This window comes from Pteronotus mesoamericanus, unplaced genomic scaffold (assembly GCF_021234165.1).
Source record: "Pteronotus mesoamericanus isolate MK-2021 breed Mesoamerican mustached bat unplaced genomic scaffold, CSHL_Meso_final contig_173, whole genome shotgun sequence".
In the NCBI taxonomy this organism is placed as follows: domain Eukaryota; kingdom Metazoa; phylum Chordata; class Mammalia; order Chiroptera; family Mormoopidae; genus Pteronotus; species Pteronotus mesoamericanus.
The window spans coordinates 6,186,415-6,202,317 of record NW_026555072.1 but is presented as its reverse complement, the minus strand read 5'-3'; the positions used below and the strand labels follow the sequence as shown (position 1 = coordinate 6,202,317).

The window sequence follows — 15,903 nt, the reverse complement described above, 5'->3', positions numbered from 1 at the left end:
TGAACCAAGAGAATATTTGAATGAGTTTCCCTAGATAGGATTACAGAGGGTTTTTTTGTTTTTGTTTTTTAGGAGTTTTGTTACCCACATTCTCTAGTTTCATTTTTACAATAAATATGCTTCACCGTAGTAATAATTAAAAAGAAATAACATTTATTTATTTTTAAATTATATTTTATTGATTATATCACTACAGTTGTCTTGATTTTTCTTTCTCCCTTTGCCCTCTTACACCCAGCACTTCTCATTCCCTCAGGCAATCCCCACACCATTGTTCATGTCCATGGGTCATATGTATACGTTCTTTGGATACTTTATTTCCTATACTGTACTTTACATCCCCATGGCTATTCTGTAACTACCCATTTGTACTTCTTAATCCCCTCACCTCTTCACCCATTTCCGCACACCTCCCTCCCATCTGGCAACCATCAAAACACTCCCTGCATCTGTGATTCTGTCTCTGTTCTCATTTGTTTAGTTTGTTTTCTAGATTTGATTGTTGATAGGTATGTATGTTTTGCCATTTGATTGTTTATAGTTTTGGCCTTCTTTTCTCTAAATAAATCCCTTTAACATTTTATGTAATAATGGTTTGGTGATAATGAAGTCCTTTAGTTTTTTGTTTTTTGTTTCCTTGTCTGGGAAGTTCTTTATGTGCTTTTCCATTCTAAATGATAGCTTTGCAGGGTAGAGCCATCTTGGCTGTAAGTCCCTGCTTTTCATGACTTTGAACACTTCTTCACAATCCCTTCTAACCTACAGTTTCTTTTGAGAAATCAGCTGACAGTCTTATGGGAACTCCCATGTAGGTAACTAACTTCTTTTTTCTTGCTGTTTTTAAGATTCTCTCCTTACCTTTAACCTTTGGCATTTTGATTATGAGGTGTCTTGGAGTGGGCCTCTTTGCATCCATCTTATTTGGGACTCTCTGTGCTTCCTGGACTTGCATGTCTATTTCTTTCACCAAATTAAGGAAGTTTTCTTTCATTGTGTTTTCAAACAGATCTCCAATTTCTTGTTCTTTCTCTTCTCCTTCTGGCACCCCTATGGTGCAAATGTTGGACCTCTTGAAGTTGTTCCAAAGTCTGCTTATACTTTCTTTATTTTTTTTTGTTTCTTTTTTCTTCTTGTTGTTCTGGTCAGTTGTTTTTTGCTTCCTTTTACTTTAAATCATTGATTTGATTCTTGGCTTCATCCACTCTACTGTTGTTTCCCTGTGAATTGTTCTTTTTATCAATTAGTGTATCCTTCATTTCTGACAGGATCTTTTTTACGCTGCTGAGGTCCTCACTAAGTTCCCTGAGCATCCTTATAACCAGTATTTTCAACATCACATCTGACAGATTGCTTATCTCCATTCTATTTAGTTCTTTTTCTTGAGTTTTGACCTATCCTTTCATTTGGGCCATTATTCATTATCTCCTCATTTTGACAGCCTCCCTGTGTTTGTATCAATGTATTAGGTAGAGCTGCTTTGACTCCATCTCTTGGTAGTGTGGCCTAATGTAGTGGATTTCCTGTAGGGTCCAGTGGCACAGCCTCCGCTATCAACCAAGCTGGGCACTCAAGGTGCATCCTTCATGTGGGCTTAATACGCCTTCCTCTTGTAGCTAAGACTTGGTTGCTGTTGGCAGATTAATGGGAGGGATTTACCCAGGCCAGTCAGCTGCAAGGCCTGGCTCTGATCACTGGCCACCAACTTCTGCCCTCCATGGAGGATCAGCTGTGCAAGGGCAGGGTGGTGGTCATAGATGTCCACTGGGTGTGCTGGCCCTGGGGTTTCCCTGGTGGTGCATGCCAAGTTCAGCCCCCACTTGTGTTTTCCCTGGGGCCACCCTGCCTGAGCTATAAATCAATCTGAGATGGCTGCTCCTTGTACTGGTCTTGGAGATTCCCAGGCTATGCTAAGCTGTGCATCCAAACTGGCTGCTGCTAGTGCTGGGCCTGGGGCTCACTGAGGCCAGCTGTTGTTTGTTTGAGAGGATTTAGGAGGTTATAAAGCAGGAGCCAAGACCAGCCAGTAGTATGGAAGAGCAGCTATGTTGGCCTTATGTTGGGTGGGGCAGAGTCTCTGGGGATCTCCAAGGCAGATCAAACACCATGAGTCAGGTTTATGGAGTCTCAGAAATAGCTCCAGCTTGCTGGCTCTGGGGGCAAGGGTTTAGAAAAGGGACAATGGCCTCTGCCTGCCTTAATGCCAGACACTTCAGTCCTTCCCTGTATGCCACTAATGCCTTTCAAGCTGCTACACTGGTGCTAGAGCTCAGAGGGAGTGAGTCGGAACACGTGAGTCTGTGTGTGGGTTCTTTAAAAGGAACTGCTTGGGGCTCCAGAAGTTTCTTCCACTGGCTCAATCCCTGCTGGATTTTGCAGCCAGAAGTTGTGGAGACTTATCTTCCTGGCACTGGAACCCTGGGCTGTGGTGCTGGTGTAGAACTGGGACTTCCTGCTCCTGAGATAATCCCTCCCAAATTTTTATCTACCACACATGGGTGAGGGACCAACCTATTCTGCATCTGCACAGCTCCTACCAGTCTGGATGGATGTAGTTTCTTTAATTTTGTAGTTGTCAGACTTCTATTAAACTCGATTTCTTACAGATCTGAGTGATAGTTGTTCTACATTTTAGTTATAGTTTTGATGTGGTTGTGCAAAGAGGTGGGCCATGTCTGCCTACACCACCATTTTGACTGGAATGATCAGTAACGTTTATTTTAAGTTTGATAAAAAGCACTGTCAGCATATGTATTTACCCTTGCATCAAGTCAGAGATACTTCTTAATTGCTTGTGTTTTCATAGCTGCACCTACATTATTTTAAAAAGTCTAAGAAAACAGCATATTTGGCCATTACTCTGAAAAAGTTTTGTGTAACATTGTTTTCTCAGTTGGTGACTGTAAGCAATCTCTTTCAAACAAGGGACTTAATATTAGTCATAAGATTACCAGAAAAATAAACATCCTGAACATAGCTATTGACTAACAAGAAACCCTATACACACAAAGATGGAAAAGTGAGTATAATCTGTAGTCATCTCCCCTACCAGGAAAAACCTAAAAGAGGTACCAGTGTTCTGGGAAGTAAGTCTCTGTAAGTCTTAGGTGTTAGGACAAGGGAAACAGAAGAAACCAGTCCATGTGACCTACATTTAAAAGCAAGGAATCGAGTGAAGGATGTTTAGTAAGTGCTGCTGATTGATGTTCAACAAATTGCACTATCACCATGCTCCACTTTCATTTGTAAATGATGTGTGTTTCTTCATGCTAGACACATGGGAGGAAAATGAAAAAGCTTATAAAAGAAAATCTGAGGTTTAACCAAAACATTTATGTATGAATTAAAGAAATCTTTTACCAGCATTATGCTAAATTAGATAGATTTTTATTTCCTGTTGCATCAAATGATTCATAATGTATATAGTCTATTATGTCTTTATATTATCACTTGCAAATAATATAAATGTGTCAATGTATCAGCACTGTCATATGAATCAAACTGACTGTTGCTAGTTTCTCCTGTCTTCTAAGAGGATGATTTCTACTGGTGAGGGCGATGTCTATACTGCTCACTTCTACCTATAGAGGCACATGAGGAAGACAGACTGAAATTCAGAACCTCTACCAGTTCTTCTGTGGGACTCTAGGCAGAATGCAAGAGTGATTCTCAGTTTGTCGGAGAACATCCGTGACTTTTTGGATCAAAACTATGATGATAGGAAAACAAGGATCAGTGAGATGCGGGAAGCCTGAAGACCAGCAACACAGTGGGAAACTAGAATCCACAGAGAAATGTGACTACAGAAAAATCCCTGGGGACACATAAGTCTAAGAGCTTATTAGAATTAGAATGTCTAATATTAAATTCTAAGTTGTTTGTGTTCCTGCAGTTAACCATGCCCCTCTCCCGACATTGCTCAACATTTCAGTCAAGTCTGCTGCACACAAATGCTTGGCGTGGTCTGAGAAAAGTCATGATGAAGAAGTGAGTTTCAAACCAGGCTGGCATAGAGCAAGAGGAAGAAAAGAGTCACAGGCCATGAGATGTGGATGAGCACAGATGTCATGGAGGCAGGAACCATAAGCTACAAATGATCGTGAAAATGTGAGACCCAGTAAATGCACAGAAATCTTGGGGAGATCAGTGGAGCTTCCCTACAAAAATAAATGGAATCTGGGATTTGAGCTACTGTTATGTAAAACTCTAAATAGTAACTTTAGCTATTAACTAGAACACAATACAATTTCAAAATACTACATCGACATATTGCAAATACTTTTTATAATGTCAAGACTAGGATAGCATTTGTAAAACTATACACAAGTTTTTGTATCACATAACATAGCCCAAGGTTTTTATATAAATTAATCACCAATGCTTTTGCTTTATTAGTTTTGTTAAACTTTTTATCAAATGGGGAATACTACTTGTTGAATTACTTTCCCGAATAGGTTGAGAATTCTGAATTAATTCCACTTTGATAACAGTGAAAAAATTATCAAAGTGGTTGAAATATACTTATAAATACATACTTTTGCATACATCCAAGGATGCAAAACTTTCTCTGAGAAAACAATCTAAAATTCACACATAGAAATACCCATAGAATAGCCTTAAAATGCTTCAAATGCTGGCCCAGACTTACCTTTATGTGGTGGATCAGATACTCTACTTCATTCACTTTGTAAGTCTCCAATCCTAGCTCTTTGGCTAATCTTAAGATACGATTCTGGGTTGGCCCAACATAGGATCCTCCAAGGTCCACATATTTAACCATTTCATTCTGTTTACCCACAGAAAAAATAAAAACAAATAGTTGTGAAAATGTTATTATTAAGATAAAAAAGAAAGTCCTGAAATAAGTAAATTGGTATTTCATAGGTTATAGACACATCTTGTGTATCCACAAAAAAATGGATTCTATTCTCAAGTGCATTCATGTAATTAAAATTATTACATAATTTCTTAATTTAAAGCAAAATTGATAGAACTTTGTATAGGCAAGAGAATTCTGAATCCCATCATTCACAATGTACCACAACATGGTTTGGTTTTTAGTAACTTAAGTTTATAAGCTCTGAAATGTTGGTGAATTTTCTATACTTAGTACTTGAGGCTAATTTTGAGGCACCTAATGCTAGAGAGAAAAACAAGAAAGGAAACGATCACTATTTAAGTGGTTTGCCAATCCAGGTATTTGAAAGATAACATTGGAGAATGCTTGGTCATAATTTAAACCTTTGAAATTGCTCTTACGTTCAATAGCAAGTTTTCTATATAGTTTCAAATCAGCTTCACATCTAATGACTAAGGACCAACCTTTAAACAAGAAGTTATTAGAAAAGTTCCCTATGTCTGAATATGTTCAAGCTTAATTGGATACCTATTAGTCACGAACACCAGAGAAAGCCTTCCTTTTTTTTTTTTGTTTTTTGTTTGTTTGTTTGTTTTTCATTGTATAGCTCTCCACACCCCCCACAAGAACATACATTTCACAAAAGCAGGAATCTTTGTTTTATTAACGGGTGTATCCAAACATCTATTCATTTGGTGCAATAATAATTTACTGGACAAGTATCAAGTGTCATGAGATAATGAAAAGTTCCAGTAGAAAGAGTTGATAAAGAAACGAATTGAGAGGGAGGCTGTAGGGAGTATTTTAGAGTAATTATCATTCTCTTAGAAAGAGTCAAATTAAATTTAAGACTTCCAGCAAGAAATAATATCGGCTTTGATCCTCTTTTTCTCTTCTCTATCTTTAATGTCTTACCCTAATAGTGTAAGTCCTGCCTCCCACACGGTCCCGAGCTTCCAGAACAACAACATTCAGACCAGAATCATGCAGATATTTGGCTGCTGCCATACCTGGGAGAAAATACAATAAGAAATCAGAATTAAACACCTTCTAGGGACTCCAGATAAGTTCTTCATGCTAACAGCCAATGAAATGAGTCCATGATGCCTCTAACAAGGCCTATTGTTATATTTAACTTACTGGTGGTTAGGGTTTCTCAACAGAGTCCCAAATTCCAAGTCAGAAAACCAACTTCTATTTGTAGAAAGAACAAAAGGATTTTATTTTTGGTAAATGCCTCAAATATTAAAAACAACTCTGGTCACTATATCAAAATGCCTATCTTTAAGGAATAAATTCTATGATTATATATTAGATGACATCAATAAAAACACAAGGCCTCACTTAAAAGAAATATATAAAATCCAGCAGACTAAGGACCAAAATCCAGCAGACTAAGGACCACTAACTGTATTGCCAAGGTAAATCTGAAAAACTGGTAAATTGCGCAGGGCAGGGTGGGGGAAGAGAGCGGACCTTCAAAGTATGTGAGAAGACCTAAGATTTACAGTGAAATTAGACTTTTAGAGGTTGATATAAAGTTTCAAAATCAAGAACATAAAATTTTACCCACTTATGAGTCCTCATCCCCATGTGATCCATTGTTGAAGAGGTAAATGACTGAATTCATTGGTCCATTTAATTATTAATGTAGTCAAAAATACTTAATGCTACTACACACATACTCACTACCATAAACTTAGCTTTAAAAACAGCTTTACTGAGATAAATTCACATACGACAAATTTTATCCAAGGAGATTTATTTATTTACTTACTTTTAATTACAAGTAATAGTGGGGATGTGGAGAAAAGGGAACCCTCGTGCACTATTGGTGGTACTGCAAAGAAGTGCAGCCATTATGGAAAACAGTAAGGATGTCCCTAAAAAATTAAAAATAAAACTACCATATGATGCAGCAATTCCATTTCTGGGTATTTACCTGAAGAAATCCAAAACACTAGTTTAGAAAGATATATGCACCCCTATGTTTATTGCAATGTCATTTTCAATAGCAAAGATATGGAAGCAGCCCAGGTATTCATTAGTAGATGAGTGGATAAAGAAGATGTAGTACATAAATACCAAGTGAGTTTTGACAACATATAAGTCCATCCTGGATGTAGGTTTTGTTTTGTTTTTTTTAAATCTCAGAGGTCTTAAAATCCTGCATCTTTAAATCCACTCTTACAGAACTGTTTAAGTTTTCTCAGACAACAGAATTTTGATGCTCTGAATGATTAACTGAATTTGCTCAGTTCCAATTACCTTACTCATTTGCTTTTATGAGACCAAACAAAATCAAGAAAAGATCAAGATGTTGTACCTTAGAGATAAAAGAAACAGCTTCAATCTTGTCTTTCAAAAATAATAGTTCTGGGACTTTCATACCACTGCCTAATATGAAAAAAGATTCCTATAAAAATAGCCATATAGTGCTTACTATATTTGAAAAGTTGTTCTAAATTTTTTAGTATATTAATTCAATGAATTCTTACAGCCATGTAATAAAGAAAGGTACTATTTATAATTTCCATTTTATGGCTGAGGAAATCAAAGGACAAAACGATGTCCAAGGTCACATAAGGAGCCAGCAGGCAAAATCAGGTCATTTCACTCCAGTGTCAGTATTTGTAAACTCTATGACTATTGCTTTCCAGTGGGCCTCAGTGCCATCCTCTATATTAATAGATCACATCTCTCTACTTTTGCTAAAAGAAGAAATTATGTTTCAAATGATATTTTTCACTGTATTTGGATCAACATGTTTTTAAAAACGTATTTGTATCTTGTTGTTTGATAAGAATCTGTAAAACATAAGATATGAACCCACCATAAAAACCATAATGAAAAACCAAGGCTTCATTTACCGTCTATTGGCTAACCTAAAAGAAGAGATCTATGTTTTAAAGAGGCTGATTTGACACTTCATTATTTGAGTTAATAATCCATTTTATGATCCCTGTCCTTGGGGGCAGGGCCAGAGCTTTTCAGTTGGAGGTGGGGTAAGGGTACCAAAGTCCACAGTCCCCCACACAGTGTTCATGAGCATTGCACAACCCTAATTTAGGAATATGGGGTTTGGAATTTTAACTCCAGTTTTCTAATTTCACCTCCATAAGGAAAATGAGAAAATATTTCTATTTAGATTCCAAATTGTGGACAATTCAATGCCATTTTTGTTACCAAGTATCAGTTCAACAAATAAAATATGAAATAAGATGCAGCCATGGTAATGGCTGTTATCAGGAAATTCAAACAGACCTGCTGAGCATGCTGAGGCTTAAACAAAAGAGATCAGAATGAAATACAACATCACTCATATACACAACCATTTTATATTCCACAAAATGTACTGTCATTTAGTAAGTGCAGTTACTCAATAGTATCCAATACTAAACATAAACCGTCATAACAACCCAAGGTCCTATCAAACCATTGAATAGAGTTTTATATGTTCATGTGCCTTAAAAAGTCATAAATAGAGAATTACAAAAAATATCTTTAAATAGAGCAATACAAGAGTAAGTTGTTGGAAATATCTCACAATTTGTTACACTGATGTTCATAGGGGGCTACTCAAAATGCTTGTTGGATATCAACTGACAAGAACTGATTTGAAAAGTAATTGACTCAAATATCAGTGGCTTAGGGAAGTCACTGCAGTTTACTGGAGGGAGCTTTAGAACACCTAAGAACCTGAGGAGTTGGAGTTTGGTAATTAAGAGGTAGCTCTCAATGGATTCTTCAGTGATGACTGGTGAAAGGACTAATGGTTTGACTGATGGAAAGAGTAAGCAAACAATAACCTATACAGATCTTCCCTAATTTACAGCAGAGCTGTTCCTGAGTTCATTTCTATGTCAGTTGTTTGTAACTTTTAACACGTTTTGCCATAGAACAAAAGTATGAGAGATGATGCATTCTCTGGGAAGTCTGGGAATTTTAAAATGCAATATTATTGTGAAAAAAATCACAAAGTAGCAGAAGTGCATTTATCCTAAAACATTGAACAATGTAATTGGCACTGTTTAAAAACTTAAGCAATTGTTTCCTGACACAATACAATAAGTTTTTTGAAAATAAAATATCTATAATAATAACAACAGCCTTCATCAAAGCATCAAGCACTGTGTGAAGTGCTTTACACACAAAGCATTTCTGATCTTCACCATGATGCTGAGAAGTATTATTATCCTTATTTTAAAAAGAAAAATGGAGGATTAGAGACATTCATTGACTTGCCATAGATTATGTAATTAGTAAATGGTAAGGTCAGAGTTCAGCCCTAAAGCAGAACTCTTAGCTACCACTCTGGTACCAAAATGCAAAACTTAAAAATACAGTAACTTGAATAACTGATTGATGTAAAGTGCTTTAAAATATTTTGCTCTCCATCTAAATATAAGAATCTTAAAATACCACTTTTTTATTAAATGGATATTTAACTTTTGCAACCAATTTAGGATCAAGCTTATAATCACTTTGTACTTTTAAAAAAGTTAGTTAAACTTCAGTTTAACTGGCTGGATCAATTAATATTTCACAAACAAATTATCATTTACCACTTTCAGAAGCAGCCCCTATGTGCCCCTGACAGGTTTTGAAAAGATCATCTTATTTGTTGCTTCCAAATTGTGCAGGGTCCATAAGATTTTGGCTCAGGGAGTGTCCCTGGATGAATAATCATAGCATGGCACACAGGAATAATGGTAAATTAATGCCTGATGCCGTGACATTAGAAAAATACTGCATCTCTCTTCCCAAGCAGTTTACTTGGAAAAAAAATCATCAAAGTGATGACTAACTCAATTATTTGGATACCTAAATTTGGATTAGACACCTAAATTATTTTAAAGATTGGAAACCAGTGGTGTGTAGCATTCTTAGCCTTCTATGCTCCCAGTTTTGTGCCATGGACTATGGTACATTTACACAATGGAATACTATGCAGCAGAAAGAAAGACAGAGCTACTATCTTTTGCCACAGCATGGATGGAATTGGAGAGCATTATGCTAAGTGAAATAAGTCATAGGGTGAAAGACAATACCATATGATTTCACCTGTAAGTGGAACCTAATCAACAAAACAAACAAGCAAGAAAAATATAACCAGCAACATTGAAAGGAAAAAGAAACTAACAGTAACGGGAGGGAAGGAGAGAGGGGGGTAATGGGGGAAAATAGGAGAAGGGCTGGCAAGGAACATGTATAAAGGATCTATGGACAAAGCCAAAGTGGGGAAGGATTGAGGGAGGGAGTTGGGGTGGGTGGAGCAGGGGAAAGTGAAGGCAGGAAAGTGGAGACAAATGTATTTGAAAAATAAAAAAAAATATTTTTTTAAAGAAAATGGCCCAATATTTAGGTGCTGTAAGAGACTAGAAAGTACACAGTGCAGGTAACAAAGGTGTCTCTTCAAGGTGTCTTTAGAGCAGTGGAGGAGTTAGGATTTAGAGGGATAGGAAGTTAATCTGTTGTATGTCCTTCATATCAAAATCTGATATATGACAAAATGTTTTAAAATGCAAAGTTAATTGTCTTGAAAACATTATGAAACATCTGTACTTTTATAGTATATAAGTCACTTCTTCCCAATTAAAGAAAAAGTCATGTGAAATAAACTTGACAATGAAATTCACTGTACCTCAAAGCATCTTTAACCTTACAATCTTGGTAAACAATATAGGCATTCCCTCATGAAGGAAAAAAGCCAAAATATACAAATAGCCCTCATGTGACTAAACAATGGCTTTATGAGCTAATTCTAGAAACAACCAAGTGAACTTCTGATCAAAGAACTGGAATTCTTTGATGTTTTTAAAGAAAATTCTTTTTAGTTATTTAACACAAATACATGGGGAAAAAAAGGGCCTGGGGTAAAAAGAAAACTATCCTCAATGTACAATTTAAGTCATTAAAAGAATGGTATTTGTAACTGGAATTTAGATGTTAATTGTTGAACTTTCAACACAGAGTAGAGAGGCAGGTGAAGATAGTACTAAAACAGCTAATATTTTGTGCATTGACTGTGTCTCAGTTTCTATTCTAAGTGTTTTTCATATAAAAGTTTATTTATTCTCCCAGAAACTCTATGAAGTGGTCAGATTTAGAAAATGAGGAACAGAGAAGACAAGTCATGTGTCCAAGATCACACAGCTAACAAGTGGCAGAGCCAGTATTCAAGTCCAGGTAGTCTGACTCCAGATAATAAGCATTCCCAGAAGCCCTCCCCATACTAATCAGTGAAACATTAAAAGCCTTCCACTGGACACCATGAATCATACAAGCTACAGGGCCATGGCTAGAACATTCCATGCCTTTGTATAAATTATAAGAAATTGCACACTCTTGGCAGGTAAATTTCAAAAAGACATCTTCCCTTCAGATGAATGCAGCCTACCTCTGTGCAAAAGGCTTGGCTGGCAAAATGTAGGCTGGGTTGCATGACCTCTTTCACTGCATCAGCCAGGTACCCTTACACAGGGCACTGCCTAAACAGCTTATGCTGTGGCCTTGAAACTCAGAAAACTTATTTTCCGAATGATGAGAATTTAATTATCTGTTCTGCATCTACTCAATGTTGGCACACAGTTATCACTTACATGTTTGTTAAATGAATTCATTTTATACCCTTCAACAAAGATGACATTTAATTACTTAATCAATCAATGAACAAATGGCTGCAATGGTGTCTATATAAACATAGTATACTTAATATAGTATAAGAAACTAAATATTTACACACACTGAAACTGATTTCCTCCAACTATATCAGAAACAATAAAGGATACCCTTGACTTTTTCCAAGGGAAAGAGATGGGAAGGATACCCAACCAATAATCATAACTACCTTACACATGTACAACACTGCAGTTTCCAATATTCACACACAGTCAGTCCATAACAACAACTTTTGAGGCTGGCACTGTTATTTCTATTTTTGATATTAGGAAATGGAATCTCAGAGAGGTTCAAGGGCTTGCTCAGCAATATACAGCTAATGATGGCAGAGTTAGGGATAAAACCCACTTCTGTTTCTGCGTCCTATGTGTTTTTCATGACTCACATTGTTTTCTATAATTTACAAAGACCTAAATTGTTTTAAAAATTCACAAAGTGTGAAAAGTTTTAAAAATAGAATATTTCTTGATTAACATTCTTGGAAAGAATATATTGATAACAACCACCAAGAGCCTGTCAGTGTCCAAAGCCCTGAGACCATGTCATTGCAGGAAGATCTGAAAGCATTTGGAGCAATGCTATGCCTTCTAGGACAGCTTCATTGAACTACTCATTAAAAGGTACTTTGGCTGAACAGTTCTTCCTCCTTAAGTACAGGCTGACTCCTTTTTCCTGAGACCATACCAAGTTTTTGGAAAATGAAAACAACACATAGCATAAATCAAACATATCAATGTGTATCATCTTTTTTGTCATTGAGCAGCAAAGTCTAAAATTATGTTATTCACCTCTTGCCCCCAAATATGAAAAATACACCACACCTTCTTGGAAGCCCTTTGCTCTGTTTTCCCTAAGATGGTCAAAATATATAACACAAAAACAAAAGGCAACAGCTTCTAAAATAAAGGAGACCTTTACTGAACAAAACCTCAGGCCATGGGATAATTTATGCTCTTGAAAAGAATAAAAAACATCAAGCTTTCATGAGTTGCCATAGAAACCTTTTCCAAATGCTGCTGCTTTGAGATACTAGAATGAGACTGCCTTCAAGGCCTTTCAGAATATAACTAAAGCCAAAAAATTGTTTCTTCATCATTCTTTATATGCAAACTATTGCATTTTCCAAAAATGTTAGCAATAATATTGAGTTTTGTTTTATAACAATGCTTTTGTCTTTACCCTCTGTTGTTTGAAAGGTGAGGGATATCTTTTGTGTATTGTAATCATAGTAAACAAAATTTGTTTTGCTTTACCTCAACATGGTCTCCCATGAAAACAAGATGCAAAACCTGCAATAACAATTTCGTCTTTATCAAGTTTGTGTGTTAGATTCTTCATTTTAAGACTAAACTTTTTCTCTTTTTTTATTTTATTTTTTTAAAATTTATTTACTTTTTAAATACATTTGTCTCTGCCTCCCACCACACCTCTTTCCCTTGCCCCCTCCTTCCTTCCCTATACTGTTGTTTAAGTATAGAAAATAACCATATGATGTCATAATCATTTCCTTGACTATGATATAAGGATGAAATATCTCATTGCCATGATAGTAGCCCTCCTGTGGATTACCAACATGACTTTTTCAAATCACAAGCATCTTTAAAATTGAATTTAAAATCAGAGAGATACTACACTCACTTTGGCTCACCTACTTCCTAGATCCTAGTCTTTGAAAAAGCTGGATGTTACAAATGGCGTGAAGAAGGTCAGAGGTAGGCTGTAGAATATTTTGAATACTTCTCCATTTAAACATCTCCTTTTATGAAAAATGAAATGATGAATTAGGAATTCAAGGAGGAGAGAGTAAAATGGGCTTTACCAAGGAAAAGAAATTGGAGTGAGATGGAAAAAGTAACTGGAGAAATGATGTTGCAAGTCATTTGGAAATGTGAAACCCCAACCTTCCTGATTGTCTTCTGGGAGACCATTGCAGAACTTGGCCCAGAAACTATACCCCGAAATATTCCTGTGAACCAAAGACCAAGGCATCCAGCAATGTGCAATGACCAGAGTAGAAAGTAAACGCTACCTGATTCAAGGACAAGGCAGAATACAGCAATTCTATGAAAAAAGCTCTATCCCTAATAAGCCACTGCCAGGCTGTATGACCTTGGGCAAGAGTCCTCACCTTTATGGGTCTGTTTCCCCATGTGTAAAATGAGTGAGCTAAATTATGCCCCTTCCATTCTGTAATTAATCTAAATGAGATAAGACAATGACATTAAGCTGAGATTTCATTACATAACTGGTGTCTTTATGATCCCAGTGCATCCAGTTTAATGTCTACTCTGTGCAGCATGAAATTTGGGTGATATCAACAGCTGTTAATTAAAAAATGTGATTTTTGTAGTCATGTAGGACAATGGAATGCTAATTTAAACAAAGTTGGTTAAGAACAGGTGTGCTAAGGTAATTAGGGGCAAAAGGTCCTCATATCTGTGACTTACCTTGAAATGCATCAAACATAAGAGGGACTGATAGGTGGAGGGAGAGATAGAGAGATGTATTCAATGGAATAAAAAAATAGAGCAAAAACTTTAATTGTATAATCTACTTGGTAGGTATATGTGTAAACTGTAAAATTCTTTGAAATTTTTTGTAAGAAAATTCTGAAAAAAAATTAAGTTGCTTTCTATTCTGCTAGACCTATCAGAACCTTTAATTAATATATCAAATACCTCCATCAGGAGATACTATATATGCCATTTACATAATTTATTTTTCTTTATAACTTACTGGAGAATAGGTGATGGCAGCAATTTTTTTGAGGGAAGAAATGTCTCCTCACATATTTTGGGAAACACTACCTAAAGAAACTGGGCCATTTGGTCAGTGTGGTTACAATTGGTCATGGGTTTGTCACAGAACCTTCCTGTCAAGAAAATAATTCCTGAGGGGAAATCCATGATGGTAGAGAAGTGAGGGGAAATTATACTAACCTCCTCCCAGGACCAACCTGGAAGTGCAACTAAATTGTGGAGAAATCATCCGGAGCAAACAACTGAACAACTGAGAAAGAAGCCTTACAACCGTGGACAGACAGAAGAAACAGCTTCACCACAACGTCACTGGTATGGAGTACGGTGGAGACTTGTGAGTGCTGGCTGGGCATCTGCAGGCAGCAGCTTAAGTGCCAGAGGGATACTTAAGTGGCTGGTTGGATCCCCTTGACAAGTATTGTGTATAAATCTCACACTGGGATCCCCAGCCTAGAGCACCAGAGCCCTGAAAGTGTAAAGATAACAGCCAGCTATGAAAAGCGGTAGGGTTGCTCTCTGCCAGAGATGGGCAGCTGGAGACAAAAAGAGCTGTTTAAAGGGCCAACACATAAATTTTCATTTGCAGCCACTTACCCTGGGCTCTGGCAAAAGCGGGCAGGGAGAAGAGTGGACTAGACAAGCCTGAGGAAAGACTAGGGATGAAGGCTTTGGGGAAAGAACAGAGAGAGTAGCTTCCAGGATCCCGGTGCTAAGTCATCCCCCATACAGCAGCAGCCGTCATGGTCAGGCAGTCCACTCCCCTCCAAGTGGCATAAGCCTGAGGTGAAGCAATAGTCCTGACCCAAGGAGGGATTCTGCCCCACACTGTGTCGCATAAGTCTGACTGCTGATTGTAGAGTGACTAGATTAACAACTGAAGGAGTCAGCCACAGACAGCAGGTCCCTGGTAGTCTTGAACAGGCTGCCTAAGGTCAGATGGGGTCACCATCTGACATCACCAGAGGCGGATCCAGAAAGAAAAAATAGCGGTAAATATTAGAGGCTACTGAGACAAAATCCACCATGCTCTTTTCCATGATTTGCGGTATTTTCTTTCCTGCATAGCTTTTAACATTCATTTCTTATCTTTCAAGTTTGTGCATATTAAGTCACTAGATTTTACATTATAGTTAATTTCAATTCACATATTTTGCTCCTCCCTTCTCTTACCCCATTTTACCTTATTTCCTCTTATTATTTTCATTTTAAATGTTGTTTTCTCTCTTGCTACAACTTGTTTCCATTCTGCACTCTTACTATTTCTCCCCAGTCCAGCCTCTCAAAACCAATTTTCTTGTCAATGATAATCTCACATTCTTTTTCCTGCTCTTAAAATACCTGTGTTCACTCTCCACCTTTAGAAATCTTTGCTCGTTGGTTGTGGGTAGGGTAGTTGTTGTTGCATTTTTTCAATTTCATCTCTACATCTTCACTATTTTTGTATTTCAAATCTCAAATGTTACCATTCTTCTCTCTTACTCTCTTTTCCACCTCAAATTTTAATTTTTCCCTGTCTTAGCCTGGTTTTTGTCCCTCACTCTTAGTATTCCCTCTCCCTCTGTCAACACAAAATCACTTCCCTTTATCTGGATATCTCTTAGGCTTTTC

At 37.0% G+C, this 15,903-nt stretch overlaps 1 protein-coding gene across 1 annotated transcript in view; it reads right to left on the bottom strand.

Moving 5' to 3' along the window:
- MAOB (monoamine oxidase B) overlaps window positions 1-15,903 on the bottom strand; it is a 128,225-nt gene that overhangs the window by 78,133 nt on the left and 34,189 nt on the right. Inside the window, exons 2-3 of the mRNA XM_054566527.1 lie at window positions 5,771-5,865; window positions 4,646-4,783 (exon numbers count right to left, since the gene is read on the bottom strand). Coding sequence (XP_054422502.1) covers window positions 4,646-4,783; window positions 5,771-5,865 — 233 coding nt within the window. The remainder of the gene's footprint in view (window positions 1-4,645; window positions 4,784-5,770; window positions 5,866-15,903) is intronic.